We start from the raw sequence: 18,575 nt of genomic DNA, 5'->3' as shown, positions 1-18,575 counted from the left end.
CAGCAATGGTTTCTTGATCATTATTAGACTTTTAACTCCAGATTTTTACTGTATTCAAGTTCTGCCATCTGTCTTGGTGGGATTCGATCACAATTCCCCAAAGCCTTACCTGGGTCTCTGGGTTACTTGTAAAATGCTGAGATTCCAGGCTCAGTATGGGACTCCATTCATCACATCTTGCCTATCAGAGAATGTGAGTCAATCTTCTCTCCATGCCAATATGCTATGCCTAGCTTTTAGTTTGCACAATAACTTTTTATGTGACACATTCTGGAATTCCAAGTACAGTACATCATTAGACTCCATTTTATCCACAGTGCATGTTACACCTTCAAAAACTCTAATAAATCAGTTGTGATTTTCTTTTCACAAGCAGAAGTTGACTCTCCTTGATTAGCTTGAGTATTATTCAATGCCCAGATCAATTCCAACACCTTCCACAAGGCAAATTTCCAGCAAACTAAAGCGTCCTGATTTCTGCCTCTGTCCCTTCTTCAATAGAGGAATTGTACAGTCATAGAGTTGTACAGCATGGAAACAGACCCTACAGCCCAACCCGTCCATGCCGAACAGACAGCCCAACCCAATCTAGTCCCACCTGCCAGCACCTGGCCCATATCCCTCCAAACCCCTCCTATTCATATTACCAGCCTCCACCACTTCCTCTGGCAGCTCATTCCATACACGTACCACCCTTGGTGTGAAAAAGTCACCCTTTAGGACTCTTTTATATCTTTCCCCTCTCACCCTAAACCTATGCCTTCTAATTCTAGACTACTTTCTATTCTGATAGAAACCTTTACAGAATCTAGGAAATCTTGAAAAACTAATATCAACACTTCTATGATCTCAATACACCATCTTTTATAATCTTGGGATATAGTTCCTCGGGGATTCAGAGACTTGCTAGTTCCAGCTCCATCAGTTTGCTTGGTACTGCTTCCCTGGTGATTTGTCACTTCACCAAGTTCCTCTCTCATTTCTACTTCCTGATCTCCATCTACTAATGGAAAATTTTTAAATTCTCTACAGTAAATACATGTGCACAATATTTATTTAAAAATCACACAACACCAGGGTATAGTCCAACAAGTTTAATTGGAAGCACTAGCTTTCAGAGCACCACTGCTTTTTCAGGTGGAGTGCACAATTGTAAGACACAGAATTTATAGCCAAAATTTATAGTGTGATGTAACTGAAATTATACATTGAAAAATACCTTGATTGTTTGTTGAGTCTGTCATCTGTAAGAATGACCATGATAGTTTCACTTCTTTCATATGTAAATCACAAAACCTTTTTTAAAAATTATATTCTCAGGTTAACTGTAACAATTGGTGTGAGTCAGATAATATGTTGAAGGTGTTAGCCCCCTGTGTTCCCTGCCTGTGCCATAATGTTTAGACTGATTCTAATCTAAAAGGTGAGTTAATAGAGTCTTACATGGATTCGAGCAGTTTTTGAGCAAAGTACAATGTAACTCTGCAAGTACAAATTCACCCCACAAACGTATATGTATATGTGTGCGTGTGTGCGTGTCTGTGTGTGTATGTGTGTCTGGGGTGGGAGGTTGTGAGTGTGAGAAAATCTTTGAGAGGATGCATGTGTAAGTGTAGGAGTGTGTGTGTGTCAGTAGGAGTGTGTGTTTGAGTGTCTGTGTGCATGTCTGTGCATACATGTTTCTGTGTGTATATGTGTATAGGAGTGTGTGTGTGTGTATAAAATGCAATGGTGTGACATGAACCCAAGGTCCCAGTTGAGGCCCTCCCTTTGGGGACGGAACTTAGCTATCAGCCTCTGCTCAACCACTTTTCACTGTTGCCTGATCCAAAGTCCGCCATGAAGGATGGTCACCCGAAGGTCCGAGGTCGAATGTCCTGGACCACTGAAGTGTTCCCAACTGAGAGGGAACACTCCTGTCTGTTGATTGTTGTGCGGTGCCCATTCATCCGTTGCTGTAACCTTTGCTCGGTTTCACCAATGTACCATGTCTTAGGCATCCATGCCTGCAGCATATGAGGTAGACAATGTTGGGTGAGCCGCATGACTACCTGCCACGTACATGGTGGGAGGTGTTCCCACATGTAATGGTGGTATCCATGTCCACACTCTGACACATCTTGCAGCACCTACCATGACAGGGTTGTATGGAATTCTCCTGAAAGCTGGGCAGCTTGCTACAAACAATGATCTGTTTGAGGTTTGGTAGTTGTTTAAAGGCGAGCAGTGGAGGTGTGGGGAAGGTCTTGGTGAGGTGCTCATCCTCATTGCATCTCCAAATCATGACAATATTTATTCATTTCATCCATCGTTTCCTTTTTGTTCACTATTTTCATTTTCTAGAGGATTCACTCTTTCTTTACTTAATATTTTGTTTTTTAAGTATCTGTTTGAGCTCATGTTATCCATTTTAACATTCCTAGCTAGCTTTTGGTCATACTCTAATCCATTCCTCCTGGTTGACCTTTCAGTCATTTCTGCCATTCTTTATATTCTGTCCAGTCTTCTGACCTACTACTTATCTTTGTGCAATCATATTTACCTGAAGTTTGATAAATTTTTTAAAAAATTAACCACAGATGGTGGGTGCTTCCGTTTGAATATTTTGAATAATAGGAATATAGTTATTCTGAGCATTTTGGCATATTCCCTTAAATGTCGACCATCTTGTCTCTGTTGATCTATCTCCTATGCCAGTTAATTTCATCTAGCTCAACTCATATATTTGTCCCCTTATTTATGTCTAAAATGCTAGTCTTAGATCCATGCTCCTCCCTTTCAAGTGGATATAAAATTCAATTGTGTTGTGGCTGCTCCCAATTAAGGGTCCATTTGGTCTGAGGTCTTTCATTAATTCTATCCCATTGCGAAATAAGAATAACCTGCTTTCTGCCATATTCCAAACCATAATGTTCTCAGAAACTATCTTGAAAGCTTTCAATGACCTCTTCTCTCATGCTATCATTGCCAAAAAAACCAAAAGAACAGTGGATGACAGAAATCAGAAACAAAAAGAGAAATTGCTGTAAAAGCTCAGCAGGTCTGACAGCAACTCTGGAGAGAAAGCAAAATTAACCTTTTGGGTCCAGTGACCTTTCTTAAGAACTGATTGTCACCACGTAAACATTAGTACTGTATATATGTTGAAGATGGGATGGGGGCAGGGATAGGTGGAAAAGGAGCCCAGGGATAGAGAACAGCAGTTGGGTAGACAAAAGGTAAAGGTCAGCCTTGGAAAATAAAAAGCTGATAACGGGGACCATTAGAAGCTGACAATGAGATGTTTGTGGTAGCAGCCCGTGGAATGAGAAGGTCTGGTGTGTGAGGGCTGGGGTATGGACATGGGAGAAGGTGCTCAGGCCCTAAAATTATTGAACTCCATCTTGAGTCCTGAAGGCTGCAGGGTCCTCAAGTGGAGAAGATACACTACAGTATGGAAACAGGTCTTCAGTCTAACCAGCTCACACTGACCCTCCAAAGAGTAACCCACTCAAACTCATTTCCCTCTGACTAATGCACCTGGCACTATGGGCAATTTACCTAACCTGCACATCTTTGGACTGTGGGAGGAAACCAAAGTAAACCCACACAGATACAGGGAGAAGATGCAAACTCCATACAGACAGTCACCCGAGGCTGGAATTGAACCTGGGATCTTGGTGCTGTGAGGCAGCAGTGCTAATCACTGAGCCACCGTGCCACCCCATTGGGATGTAGTGCTGCTTTTCTAGCTGTGCTGAGCTTCACTAGAGCACTGCAGCAAGCCACATAGAGATGTTAGCCAGGGAACACAGTGTTGTGTTGAAGTTGTAGGCAATAGAAAGGTCAGGGTCTTTTTTGCCAACTGAATGTAAGTGTTCTGCTAAGTGATTGCCTAGTCTGCATTTCATCTCCCCAGTACATCTGGGAGAGGGGCTAAACTTAGCATCAGTGAACAGGTTATTGCTTAGTAAGTGCTGTTTGATTTCACTTCCCATCACTTTGAAACAATTCAAAACAGAATCATAGGATGCTTCTTGGCCGAGTTGGATTACCCTGCTTTTTGTGGCGAAGACATACCCAGGCAACTTCCCACATTTCCGGATAGAAGCCTGTATTGTATCCATACAGCTTGGATAGGGGCAAGCGTGGACCTGGAAACGCACAACTCTTCAATCCGATTACTAGGATGTTGACTAGGCCCATAGCCTTTGCAGTATCCAGTGCCTTCATCAGTCTTTTGATGCTAAGTGGAGTGAGTTGAATTGGTTGAAGATCTGAAATGGAATGAACACATGGTGGGAGCCAAGATAAATCATCCCCTCAGCCCTTCTTGCTGAAGATGGATGCAAATGCATCTGCTTTGTGTTCTGTGACTGATGTGCTGGACTCCCATGTGGTTCTGGATATAATATTTGTGATGCCTATGCCTCCTGTTTGTTGTTAAATTCATGACTGGATTTGGCAGGACTGCAGAGTTTGGTTTTGATCTTTTAATTATGATATTCTTTAGCTTTGTCCGTTGTAAGCTTTTTCCACTTGGGAGTGTCCTCAATGTGAAGATGGGGCTTCATAATGATTGTGTAGTGGTGACTCCTACCAATACATGGACAGATGGGTATCTGTCACAGGTATATCGGTGAGGACAAGGTCAGGTAGACATTTACCTCTTCTTGGTAAAAACAATGACTGCAGATGCTGGAAACCAGATTCTGGATTAGTGCTGCTGTAAGAGCACAGCAGTTCAGGCAGCATCCAAGGAGCAGTGAAATCGACGTTTCGGGCAAAAGCCCTACCTGATCACCTTCTATAAACCCAGACATGGAGCCATGTTCTTTAGGGTCCAGTCAGCTTGGGTTAGTAATGGCGCTACTACTAAGACAGTCTTGTGATGGAAATTGAATCCCCGATCAGAATGCTTGTGACCCTCATTAAACATTGAGTATTAAGGCAGTGAAAGGAGATGGGATTGAGGGTAGTGGATGAGACACAATCAGTACTTTGATCACAAAGTTAGTCTTCCAAGACAACAACTTCCTGACTGTGTCATCTTCTCTGATGGGTTTGTCTTCCTGATAGTGATGCAATCTTTTGAACATGGAGTGTATGGTCTGATTCATTAAGAATCACTATATCAGGCTGTTGCTCAACTTGACTGTGGGGCAGCTCTCCCAAATTTGGCCCAATTAGTGAGGAGCATTTTGCTGGGTGAATAGGACAGATTTGCCAATTTTACTTCTGATGCCTAGCCAGATTCTGGATGCACCATCCAGTTTCATCCCATTCATGATAGTATTGATATAATAGAGTAACTTGTCAGAACGTTTCAGAGGAGGCCTGTGTAGGTTATTTATCCATATTTTTGTATCTCTGCTGATTTAATCATTATGATTTGTTTCACTAGAAATTAAAATAAATGAAAAGTGGAGGATATTAAATAATTTAATTTCCTGGCTGGTGAATAATTCAATGTAATTGGTTGCTTCCCCACTTCACTGATGTTCCAGTTGCTGCTCACCATGTCGGTCAAACTTTACTGCAGACACAATTCTATCAAAATTGTAGGTATATTTACAATGTTCAGCCCTGCAATGGAGCTGGCACAGGCAGGAATGCAGTGTCACTAACCATACCCTTGTCACGTATTGACCAATATTGCCATAACTGGAAATGGGGGCAGAAACCCCAAAATCAGGTCCCAACCAATGTTTTCGAAGGCCACCTGCCTTGGGCCATAGTCTTGGGTAAAATCTCAATGTAGGTCTGGGAGGATGCTGTCTGCTTTGAGATTTTAGGCTGGGCTTGTGCTGTGCAAAACCTGAGCACTACTTGAAATAACTCCACAGAGGCCAGTACCCCATCATCAAGTCACCCTTTATTGACACGTGGTGAATTCTTGAAACTGATCCAGCTCCTTTAGCGGTCTCAGAATGAACAGAATCTCTGACACTCCTGTTTATATCTGCCAGATATAAACCAGATCAACAGCCCCAATCAGGGAACTCATATTCTATGAAGTCCACCTGGCAGATCTTATTACAATCTCTATTACAGTTACTACAATGAAATTCTTCTGAAGTCTGAACCTGCACAGAGTGACACACAAACCCAGAAATTCTCTGATCCTCCAGACAGTGAACTGTTGCGTCAGCCAGCATCCCCCCCACCACCCCCCCAACCCAAAATACATTACACCCAGTCGGTAATCGATTGAAAGTCAATTGAATTGATGAGAATATCCACCAGTTAGCCTCATTGTAAAATTCACTTGGAAAGATTTCCATCTTGCTGATTGAGGCCTAACTGCATTTTTAACGATAAACTTCACAATCCAAGGCTTCTCACTGGCCCTGAAAAGCTAATTTCATATGTAAGGGATACTAATTTTTTCCACAGTAAACCACACAAATTTTATTTTTCTCATAGGTTATTTATCCATATTTTTGTATCTCTGCTGATTTAATCATTATGTTTTGTTTCATTAGCCATTAAAATAAATGAAAAGTGAAGAATATTAAATAATTTAATTTCCTGGCTGGTGAATAATTCAATGTAATTGGTTGCTTCTCCAGTTCATTGATGTTCCAGTTGCTGCTCACCAAAACATCCATTGATTTTGCTGTTTACAAGATTCAAACTTCCTTGAGAAAAGGAAAAAATTCACCATAGAGACCACTGGCTCAGAGCCACTAAACTTCCTGCACTTCACAGTGAACCTAATGTCACATGCTGTTCAAAAACACAAGCTGCAAGAAGGTTAGAAAACAAGGATCCTTTATTCCACTGGCACCAAATCTTTATAAACATTGATGGGAAGCTTAACTCTGAGAAGTGAACTATCTACCAATGGATGTTAATGGCTGACACTCCAGATCCACCTGGACACTGTTGGGAGCAAAGTTCCTGACATCTAACCAGCCGGGTAGCGTAGTTCAGTAGGTAAAGCTCCTGTTACTAATTTCCGGTGATCATGTGAATTAGATTTTCTTGTCCATCAGATCTCCAAAGAACTTTTTTCACCTCATAGAGTCATGGAGATGTACAGCATGGAAACAGACCCTTCAATCCAACTCATCATGGTTTCTTGGACTCGAGGGTACTGGCCAGGCAGACCACCAAGACCTCCTGCCTCCTTGAGTTGCCTTTCTGCTTCTCTGGCTTCGGGTTTCTGCAAAAGACAAAGTGGCTGTGTGCAGAGGTGGGCTGGACAGAAGGTTTGCCTCACACTTCTGGCATTGTTGAAGTTATTTTAAAAAATTATGAAACATAAATTAGCCCCCTCAAGTCCTATACCTCTAACATGCCAACAAATGCTGCGTCATGCCCTGTACCCATGCCCCATAACCAAACATGGGTAAAACGTGAACCCTAAGCTGTGAAAATAGTAATTCCTTTTTTGAGGCCTGGACTTCTGATTGTTGGTCCCCTCTATTATTTTGCAGTCATAGTGAAAATCTGTGCCTAATCTAAAAAGATGTTGTGTTGACCAGAATACATTTTTAACCACAACTGTACCTGTTAGTCAGTGCATTTTATTTTATTCACAGAATGCTGCTAATGCTGGCAAGGCCATTATTATAGATACCAAGCTGCTATTGAGAAGGTGGTGGGGAGCCACCTCCTTGAATATTATTGAGTGGCTAACTGGGCCATCTCAGAGGGCAGTTCAGAGTCAACAGCATTAATCCAGACCTACAGCACACAGAGATTTTGAATTCCTATTTCTGGTTTATTAGTCCAGGCATCTGAAATACTAGTTCAATAACATAACCACGTGCTTCGTTACTTATGGGGAAATTGGCTTTTTTATTGGTTATTGATTGCTGCTTCAAGGTAATGTGTTGATTCCTCATTGTGAATCTCCTATCCTTAGTGTAAGCTTATATTCATCTTTCATTTTGTATACCAGTAGATTCGATGTAGGGTTTTACGGCCTTCCATTATTATTCAGAACTTCAAACTGTCAGTTTGTTGTTTCTTTCAGGATAATTGCAGAATGAAGGCAGATGCAAATGAACATAATAATGTAGCTGACTTGTTTCTCAATAAAATAAGCATTTAGTTTTTATTTTAGTTTTTCTGGTATTTAGTGGACATTGCTTCACTGCACAAATCAATAAGATGTGAACAAAATTGGCTTTACAACTGCATTGAAAGAATATCTAAAGGTTAGTGGAGAGATGGCAGTGTTGTGATATCTCACACGACTGATGATCCTGATTAAAGTTTTGGGGACACATTTTTGAATTTTACGATGGTAGATGGTGAAACTTGAATTCAGTAGAAATCTGGAATTTAAAAAGCTAGTCTGTTGGTGACCATGTAATGAGGTAAAAACAATGACTGCAGATGCTGGAAACCAGATTCTGGATTAGTGGTGCTGGAAGAGCACAGCAGTTCAGGCAGCATCTGAGGAGCAGTAAAATCGACGTTTCGGGCAAAAGCCCTTCATCAAGAATAAAAGCAGAGAGGCTCTCTGCCTTTATTCCTGGTGAAGGGCTTTTGCCTGAAACGTCAATTTTACTGCTCCTTGGATGCTGCCTGAACTGCTGTGCTCTTCCAGCACCACTAATCCAGGACCATGTAATGAGTATCATTTAAAAAGTTCACTAGGTAAAGAAATCTACCAATCCTGCCTGATCTGATCTACATGTAAGTCTGGACCTGCACCATGGCAGTTGACTTTGAACTGGTCCGGTAAACCACTCAGTTGGACCGCCTATGAAAGATGAGTAAACACTGCCTCAACCAATGATGCACACGCCCCACAAATAAAGAAAAACAAATTATATAAAGGCTGGATTTGATAGGATTATGCATTGACATTTAAAGAAATGTTTAAAAACATATATATTTTCAGTAAGTTACATGTAACTTGTGTGTGTGGGTGGGAATTGATGCATTGATGAAGTAATGCGATGAAAATATGAATTCAGTGGTTGCATTCTGCAGCAATGAACACATTAAGTCAGCGTAGGTTGGGAGATAGAGTCGATTGCCAGTTTGTATTTTCTGTTGAGAGTAAAGGATCGTTAAACTTACATCAACCTCACTTTTCCTAAAATTTCAGTTTTTTGTCAGACTGACCTGTGTACGGTTATCAATATTGAGATATAATTCTGCTTGTAGTTACCACCAGTTTTATTTTTTTCAGTAATCCTTTGCTATCTTAATCATTTTCTCTGCAAGTGTTCCTGCCTTATGTTAATATGTACTCCTCGCTGCTGAATGCAACTGATCACCCTAACAACTGGTCTGTCACCCAAACATCATGCACTTCAAGATAGTTACAAAATTTTTAACTTACATAGAGCTAGATTATTAGTAAGAAAACAAATTATAATTTTCCTGAGAATTAAAGCATGTGTTGTCAAATTTTAATAGGTCTGACGATTTCATTTGAGAAGTTTCGAAAAAGGCGCTTCACATTGGAACAGATGTTTCACTTCAGAACCTGTGCAATAAATTTGATACTTTTCTGTATAATAGGACCCTTTGCAAAGATTTCTCAGATCTATATGTGCATTTTATTCTTTTCAAAGGATTCCTACAGTATAACAACTTTGGAACTAAGTCATTGGCTGTAAAGTGCTTTGGAGTGACGTAAGATCAAGAAAGGTGCTATTTAAATGTATATGCTTTCTATAAGAAAAGATGACTGTCAAAACCTAGTACTGGCACAGCAAATATGAAGGTAGGAACCTGACTATTCAGAATGGGGTATAACATACACTTTAGCCCTCATTTTAGTTTAGTGGAGATGGTGCTGCATGACAGTGGTTCTATTTGCCATTTCTAACGTCACCATAAAGCACAGGGTTCCAGCATATTTGGAAACAAAGAGAAATCTTAAGAGTGCAGTTGAATATTGTTGCTGCATGTTAGCTGTCCTCATGTTAGGTAACATAGTTCTGTCATTAACAAACACAGAGAATGCTGGAGCAACTAGCAGATCTGGCATCATCCCTGGAGAGAAAAAAACAGAGTTAACAATTAAAGTCTATTGAACTCCAGAAGAGTCAGACTGGGGGACCAAAAATGTCGATTCTGTTTTTCTCTACCCAGAAACTAAAAGGAACTACTGAGTTTCTCCAGCATTCTCTACATTGGCTTCACATTTCCAGCATCCATCATTTGCTTTTATTTATAGTTCTGTCGTCTGATTGATGGTTTAGAACATTAATAGATCAGATATCTTTGAAAACCCCAGGTAGTAAAACTCCCACTGTGAATTCATATTTAAAGAGTGTTAAGAGGTAATGGTGTCTCTGTCGTGGCAGCCTAACATAGCCAGCATCCCTTTGCTTCCCCTTCTCTTGTATAAAGGCAGGAGGATTCCTATGTGACTGTAAAAATAAGTTGGTATTAAATGAGCAGAGATCGCATGTAATTGCTCCTTATCTACCTCTATTACATCTATTTTTCATTTTTAACTGAACAGAAACTCCTCAGTATTGTTGCCATTAGTATTTCTTGTCCATTGTGCCACTGTTTACTAACATGATATGGCTGGCATTATGTCTTAGTTTTGTTCTGTCTTGTTAAAATGGCATGTGGATAAATCCTTAATTTAGATAACACTCAACTGAGTCAAGGAAACAAAGGCAGATTCCATGCTCTTTCTTTCTCTTATGGACACACAATCTAAAGTTATAAAAGAAAATGAAGAGTACTTTAAAGCATTTGTTGTTTAGCACAAACAAAACAAAACTGCTTGTTTAGCAACAGGTGCTGTTTTTACATGAAGCACTGAACTTTATCATAAGTTGAATTAACTTAATAAGCACTTAGTACAGTTAGTCCAGTATTGGAGTGTTCTTAGCCAATAGGATTGGTCAGGTATCTGGTGATATCCTGTACCACTAATGTAGCTGTGAAACTATTCACTTGCAGAGGTCTATTATGACTGGATACTTTTTAACAACAGTCTCAAATTACATTTTGGTTCAAAACCGTTTTTGCTTTCATACTTGCTTTTGGAATAGGCAGGTGAAAAAAATCTGAAAACATGTGCATTGTAACACAAAGAACTTTAAAACTTGCTTAGATGTTGGACATGTAACTAGTTGCTTTTCAATAGATATGTCACACTTTTGCTTTCTGTTCCTCGCTGGTTGCAAGCAGTTTTGTTTTGTTTGTGTTTTGAGAGATCTTAGCATATTTTAAGGGAAAGAAAAAGTTGTTCTATTGAAATCATTGCAGTTGGTAGTATTTGGCTAATGTTTGAGTTTAAAATGGGGAGGGAGTGGCTTTCATTTCAGAAGAACCATTAAAATGTTTATCTCTGTAAAAGTTAGTATTAAAATTGAAAATCAATGCCAGCAACAGAAGAAAATGCAGTAGCAACCTTTACTATCTTCTACCCTTCGCCCTCTCTCAGATGTCATCCATTTCAAAAGATTGATTTTGGTGACCATTACAATTACAATAAAGTAAACATCATTCAGTAAAGATGTGTATTTATTTAACATGATTAGTATTTTCTTCTCTTTTTTTTAATGCAGGAAAATAATTACAGACAGGTTTACAGTGGCATTTGAACACAACTGAGTAAAGTATCCATGAGCTGTTCTTGATTTCCAGTCATAACCCCTGGAAAAATTGACTGACGGACTGTATCTGCAGGGATTCCTGTAATCAGGCACAGACAATAAGAATTGACAAAATCAACGGGATATTGGAACTTTAGAAATGATACAACACATAAGGGAAGCCATTTGACCCATTTTGTCCATGCCAAACCAAAGACACCCAGATGCTCTTTCTAATTCCATCTTCCTACATCAGGCCCATAGTTCTGCAACTTATACCACTTAAGGAGTAGATCCAAATTCTTTTTAAAAGATTTAGGGTCTCTGCTTCCACCATCAACTCAAGTGTCAAATTCCAAGTAGCTACCATCCTCTACATGAAAAGGGTTCTCCTCACACTCCTCTACTCCTTATGCCACTTAGCTTGAATTTCTGATATCTGGTTTTTGAACTGTCTGCTGAAGGAAACAGGTTCTTCCTATCTACTCCACTTCTATCCCTCAAAATTTCATGTGCCTCAGTTATATCACTGCTCAGCCATCTCCATTCCAAGGAAGACAACTCCAACGTCTCCAATATTTGCTTGTAGCTACAATTCTCCTGCCCTGGCAACATTCTAGTAAATTTTGTCTCCAGAGTAATAATGTCCTTCCTGTAATGTGGTGACCAGAGCACAACACACAATACTCCAGTTGTGGCCTCACCATTACCTTATACAGTTTCATCGTTATATTCCTATTTTTGTATTGTATATCTCTGCTAATGGATGAGACCATTCCATCTGCCTTCCTGACAACCTTATTTATGTACTGCTACCTTTAGGGGCCAGTGCACGTGCACACCAAAATCTCTCACGTCTTCTACCCCTCTCAGTATATTCCTGTTTATTGTGTATGCCCCTTGTATGTTTAATCTCCCAAAATGCATTACCTCACACTTACTAGAGTTGAACTCCATCAGCCACTTTCCTGCCCACTCTACCAACCCATCTCTATTATTATGGAGCTTACAGCTATCCTCTACACTACCTATTATGTGACCAATTTTTGTGTTGTCCGCAAATTTCCAAATTGTGTCCCCCACGTTCAAATCCAAATGATTAATGTATAAAACAAACAGCAGCGGAACACCACTTGAAACAACTTTCTATTCACAAGGTCAGCCATTAACCATTACCCTCTGTTTCCTTTTTACTAAGCCTGTATATTCTAGATGAAAGTAGTCTCAACGGGACCAAATTAATTCAGTTTTAGTCAGCTTTGTTTGAGTTGCTGGCAAGGAAATTTCACAAGGCTGTTGGTAATCAAGTGGAATGCTTTAACATTTAAATTTTAAAATTTCAATGTGTCCTTTATTTTCCATTTTTCCTATCTCATAAAGAGGGATGGCTCATTGTGGCAAAATAACTTGCAGTCCAGGTGAGGTAATGGCAACCCTTCATAAATGGAAACATATGAGCTGAAGCATTTGTGAAACTTTGAAGTTAATCTTGCTGTTTACCTAGCTCAATGTGCTGTTTTTGGCCACCAGTTGAACAAATCTTAGACAAAAGATACAAGAAAGCATGAATTTTCACAGAGATAGAACGGAATCTGGGAGTCCTGTCTCTAAACCAGGCCCTTCCCATTTTTTCTGGGAGAGAGCATTGGAGAACAGGGACAGGATGTTCGCATCTGGAGTTTATGAAGGCAGGAGCACATCCAAATGTTCAGCTGTTTCTTCAGTTAGAAGCATTTTTACGACCATGATTTCCAAAATGCAACTCATGGGTTTTAGACATTTCAGGAGTGGGTCTGAAGCTACCAGAGTATTTTGGGGAGTTACGGTACCCTTTTGGAGAGACCCGGCGTACCCCTTTGGAATTGTTAAGAATAGGCATAAATTTGTGTAAGAAGTACAAGGTTCGTGCAACTGCCAGGCTTTCAAATCATTTAAATCTCCTGCTGTTTTAGAAACAACAGCATGCAGTTGAAAACGTCAGTGCTTGCAATTCCTGTAGACGTCACAGGGCTAGCATGATAGGATTTGTGCTGCTGGACCGATACCACACACTGTCATTATCATATTGGAGTGGTTATAAATTCCTAGTTTGACTAACAGCTCCAAGTGATCATAAAGAGGTAATCTGTTTTTGATGTGGGGCAAAGAATACAAATGTTTGTACTTAGAAGGGCTTAGGCATTTGAAAGGATTTATATGTATTGAATAGTCTTTTATTAAGTAGAGTGTGATTTTTAATACAGTGAAGTCCATAATAGAAGCAAAGAAGTTGATTTTATTTCATCTCACCCTGGCTCTTGAGGTTTGCCATGAGGATAGGTTGGCATGAAGAATATAATGTCAAAGTTTAGTGGATGGACCATGGGTTGCCAAGGGGATATAAATGGTTACAGTATGAGGATAGAGGAGCATTCATTGCCATGGAGTGTGTGAGGGCTGTGAAGGTGAGGGGGGCATGTGCTAGTATGGATAGGGCACAGTGAGAATCAGAGCTTCTTTTCATTGCAACTGGGAAGAAGTTCCAGAGCACAAAAGCAAGTCTTTTAAACAGCTCACCTTGTCCAGCAGCAGTCCCATGACTTCCTTGGCAGTATTCCTGGAGTCAGTAAGTTCAATTCCAGTCAACTCCCACCCCCCTCCTCAGCACCAGTGAGTGGTGACATTTCCTGACTCTGCGACGTCAACTTTGGCGTGAAGATTTGAATCAACACTTCCTCTTCCCTGTATGATGAAAAGTAGTAAGGGGGCCGACTGATTTCTCCTGACTGATTTCTGATGTCATTGCAGATCAAGAAGCGGCAACAAGAAGTTGTGGGATTCTTAGAATCCAACAAAATTGAATTTGAAGAGATTGACATAACAATGTTAGAAGACCAGAGAAGGTGGATGTACCACAACATTCCACAGGAGAAGCAGCCTGCCAAAGGAAACCCACTTCCACCTCAGATATTCAACAACGATGCATACTGTGGAGTAAGTAGACATCTTTGCTCTCAGCATTGATAGTCTGTCAGACAATGTTACAAAATTCAAAGTTGCAGATCCAATATTTTCTAAGAAATCATGTTCACAGGTATTAAATTTGTCTTTCTTTCATGTAACTTCTTTCAATTCATTTTGCCATTCTGGTTTTGCTGTTTCTTCATGGTTTCTGCCAATCTACAATTGAAGCTATAATACTCAATCGGGAAAGCCTCTCAAAAAACGAATGCTGGTTTTTAAAAAAAGAACTTCCCATTATGTCAAGTTATTTAGTATAAAATAAAATCTGAAAGCTTAAGTTGAAGCCCTTAACCCATTTTGCCAGTGCTAGCTTTTCAAAATAAATTATTCCCCCCCCCCCCCGCCAACATCGCTCTTCTCTTATCCCATAGTCCAACAAGCACCACCCCTTCAAGTCTACATCCTGTTTTCTTCTGTTTTGTACTTGTAGTATTTTAATCTGGCATATTTCTACTGAAACTCTAAATGCTGTTGATTTTAGCAACTTGGTTTTTCAATGTTTGCCAGCCCCAAAGTGTAACTAAACCATGTTGACACCCACAGAAACAATTAACCCCACTGGCCTTAATTTTTTTTTCCAGCATCCAGTTAATGAATGTTTTGAGTACCATGAGTGCCTATTGGAAATTTCACAATGTCATATCCAAATTTGTCATTTCAAGTCAACAGATGGAAAATCAAGTGTCAAATTCTGCCTTTTAATGAATGTTGCTAATGAATGATGCTGGAGACAAATCTTTTGACAAAATATCCAAATAAACTTATCCTTTTGGTAAGTATTAATTGAGCTCATTGTGCAGAAAATTATTTCAGTAAACCCTTTCCGTTGCAGTTATTTTGGAAATAAAATTATTTTGTTTAGGATATATGAATAGGGAGGGTTTAGAGGTATATGGGCCGGGTACTGGCAAGTGGGACTAGATTAGGTTAGGATATCTGGTCAGCATGGACGAGTTGGACCAAAGGGTCTCTTTCCATGCTGTGCATCTCTAGGACTCTGACTCTATTAACATTACTGTTGGTTATAGTTTTTTGATCATGAGATAATATAATCTTGTGCAGGTTTCATGCAAAAGTTGCTCAAGAGCCTTGTAGTATCTGTGATGATTTTATTTTTGTAATTGCAGAGAACTGAAATAATCTAAAATTGATCTCAAGGGAGATCATTTGCTAATTCCCATACTTGTTCCCTCAGCCAGAAAGAAAAAAAGCAGAATTAGCCATTTTTACGGAGTTTAGTTGTTTTGTTAGAATGGAAAGGAGCTTGTGTATCTGATTAGTCTATCACATTGACACTGGTTCTTCAGAGTTTAGCTCTTCAGTAATGACATCACTTACTTAAATGATTATCATAGGCATCCAAATATAAAATCCATTTGAAAAGTGGCTAACTAGAGACAGGCAATAAATGCTGGCCAGCCAGCAACACCCACATCTCACAAAAAAATGAATTCATTAGAAAATGGAACCTAAGAACTCCCCATGATTAGATTAGATTAGATTAGATTCCCTACAATGTGGAATGTGGACTGATAACCATTTTAACTCTGTGAGTTGCATTCTAAAAGAAAACAAAACTACGCAATGTGCAGCTGTTTTAAAGACTCAGCCCTGAGCACATTTGTCTGCTGATCTTTCAAATATTTTGCAGAACTCCATGCAAAATGGCAAATTATAGAAGATGCTCAGAACTGAAGTTACAGAAAGAAATATTCCATTTCAGTACTAATCTGATGCATTTGGAGAAGATTTTACAGATCCAGTTAGGGTAGATATATAGGAAGGTCTTTTATATGTATAAAATCAGATTAACCTGTATTTTCCAGATAAAATTATTGTAGCACCTAAATATTCTTTTTGAGGTTAGGCTCAAAAGATAATTCTGCAAATTCTAATTTCTGTTGTAGAGCCATTGCATATTGGGAGCAATCAGAATTTTGTGAATTTATAATGGACAGAAAATTAGGGGAAGTGTATGTTCACATTGAGGCTGTAACCCTGGAAAACAAAATTGTAAAATAAATTACTGAATAGAATTCATATTTATTTCAGATTGCTTCATCCTACATATTTATTTCCTTTTCATCAATGAAATATGCTTGCACCCTGCTGAATGTAATGAATGGTAGATATTATACCCAAATCTGTATCCTGTTTTTAGTTGTTATTTGCACATGTCCTCTGCCCACCAGGTATCTTTGGAGGTGGAGATTCTTGTTATTTCCTACACTATGGGCACTGATACCAATTCCTGTTTGAACTATGCTCAACTAACTCCTCAGTTACCAAAAGTAGCCTGTGCCCATAGGTAGCAATTCCTGTACAACATTCAGGCTTGGGCTAGTAAATGCTAAGTGACATGTTGTAACACACAAGGTCCAAGCAAAGGCCAATTCCAACATGGAGTAGGATTTCCTGCCCTGCTGCCCAAGATATCACCATATAACCCATTCCCACACTACAGGCTATCCTGCAGGCATAATTGACTCAGTACAAGACTTTCATCTTGGGTGGGGAGCAAGCAATGCTTCTGAGAGCTGCAGGCAGTTCCACAGGAGGTGATGGTCAATACTGGGGCTACATGCAGTCTCTGATGAAGAACATCTAAGAGCCAGATCACTGGATGCTGGTTGATGCATGAATGGAAGAATAATCAATCTGAAACGGGGTGGGGGTAGAACTTAGTTGGTGGAGGTGGGTTTAGTGTCTGGTCAAAAAAGGATGCAAGTGAAGGAAATGATCCCATCCCTTTCCCATCTGAGGCACAAGCAATAAGGTTGCAATGTTCTATGTATCAAAAATTATCTGGAACTTCAAAGATGTAACCTGATTGTCAGAAAGGAGAAGCATTGAGCAGCACAGTACGTTTCTTAGTTGAAAACCAGCTCAACCATCAGAGTTTCTCTAACAAGGACCGGCAGCAGTTTAGCACATCACTGGTTCTATTTAGTGAATAATCTGTAATATAGTGGAATAACAGAAATAATTTAACCCCTGAAATGCAATGGACAGTCTGCCGATAGAAATTCTGCTTAGGACATTGTGAAGTAATTCAGAGTGTAACCACAATAATTAGAGTTAGAAACCTCCACCATTGACGACTCGAAGAAGAGTCTTTGAATATTTTTAAGATAGAAATACATTCTAGATAAGCAACGGGACATGGATAGGTAGATTCTAGATAAGCAACGGGATGCGGATATATGGAAGTATAGAGTCAAGTTTACAATCATACCACCCATGACCTTATTGAATGGCAGAGCATAGATCATAGAATCCCTACAGTGTGGAAATAGGCCCTCCAGCCCAACAGGTCCACACCAATCTTCCAAAGAGTAATCAACCCAGACCCATTCCCCAACTACTCTACATTTACCCCAGACTAATGCATCTAGCCTACACATCCCTGAACACTATGAACAATTTAGCATAGCCAATTCATCTCATCTGCACATCTTTGGATTGTGGGAGGAAACCTGAGCACCCGAAGGAAACACACACAGACACAGGGAGACTCCACACAGCAAACTCCACACAGCTAGTCACCCGAGGCAGGAATCAAACCCGGCTCCCTGGCGCTATGAGGCAACAGTGTTAACCACTGAGCCACCACCCCAAAAATCATAAGGTCATCTGGCTTCATCTCCTTAATACATGTTCATATTGTCACAAATGGAATAAAAATCCATGTTAACACATATTAATTTTCAGTTTTCAAAATACATTAACAGCGCAACAAAGATAATATTTGACTGGACTTAGCACTAACCTTCCAGAAACTTCTCGGAATTCAACATAAGGATCGGTGCTGGGCCCTCTACTTTTTGTCATTTACATAAATGATTTGGATGTGAGCATAAGAGGTACAGTTAGTAAGTTTGCAGATGACACCAAAATTGGAGGTGTAGTGGACAGCGAAGAGGGTTACCTCAGTTTACAACAGGATCTTGACCAGATGGGCCAATGGGCTGAGAAGTGGCAGATGGAGTTTAATTCAGATAAATGCGAGGTGCTGCATTTTGAGAAAGCAAATCTTAGCAGGACATATTCACTTAATGGTAA

At 39.8% G+C, this 18,575-nt stretch overlaps 1 protein-coding gene across 2 annotated transcripts in view; it reads left to right on the top strand.

The window, feature by feature from the left end:
- The window catches only part of LOC122548390 (SH3 domain-binding glutamic acid-rich-like protein 2), a 94,607-nt gene that overhangs the window by 29,559 nt on the left and 46,473 nt on the right, over positions 1–18,575 (top strand). Inside the window, exons 1-2 of one of the 2 annotated variants that reach the window (XM_043686964.1) lie at positions 9,522–9,673; positions 14,298–14,483. In XM_043686964.1, coding sequence (XP_043542899.1) covers positions 9,668–9,673; positions 14,298–14,483 — 192 coding nt within the window. In that variant the 5' untranslated portion in view covers positions 9,522–9,667. Of the gene's footprint in view, positions 1–9,521; positions 9,674–14,297; positions 14,484–18,575 lie in introns of those variants that run through there. The other variant, XM_043686963.1, reaches the window with a different exon arrangement.

The sequence above is a fragment of the Chiloscyllium plagiosum genome, chromosome 3 (assembly GCF_004010195.1).
Source record: "Chiloscyllium plagiosum isolate BGI_BamShark_2017 chromosome 3, ASM401019v2, whole genome shotgun sequence".
Taxonomy (NCBI): Eukaryota; Metazoa; Chordata; class Chondrichthyes; order Orectolobiformes; family Hemiscylliidae; genus Chiloscyllium; species Chiloscyllium plagiosum.
Note: the sequence above shows the minus strand (reverse complement) of the source record. Positions and strands in the feature narration are given on the sequence as shown.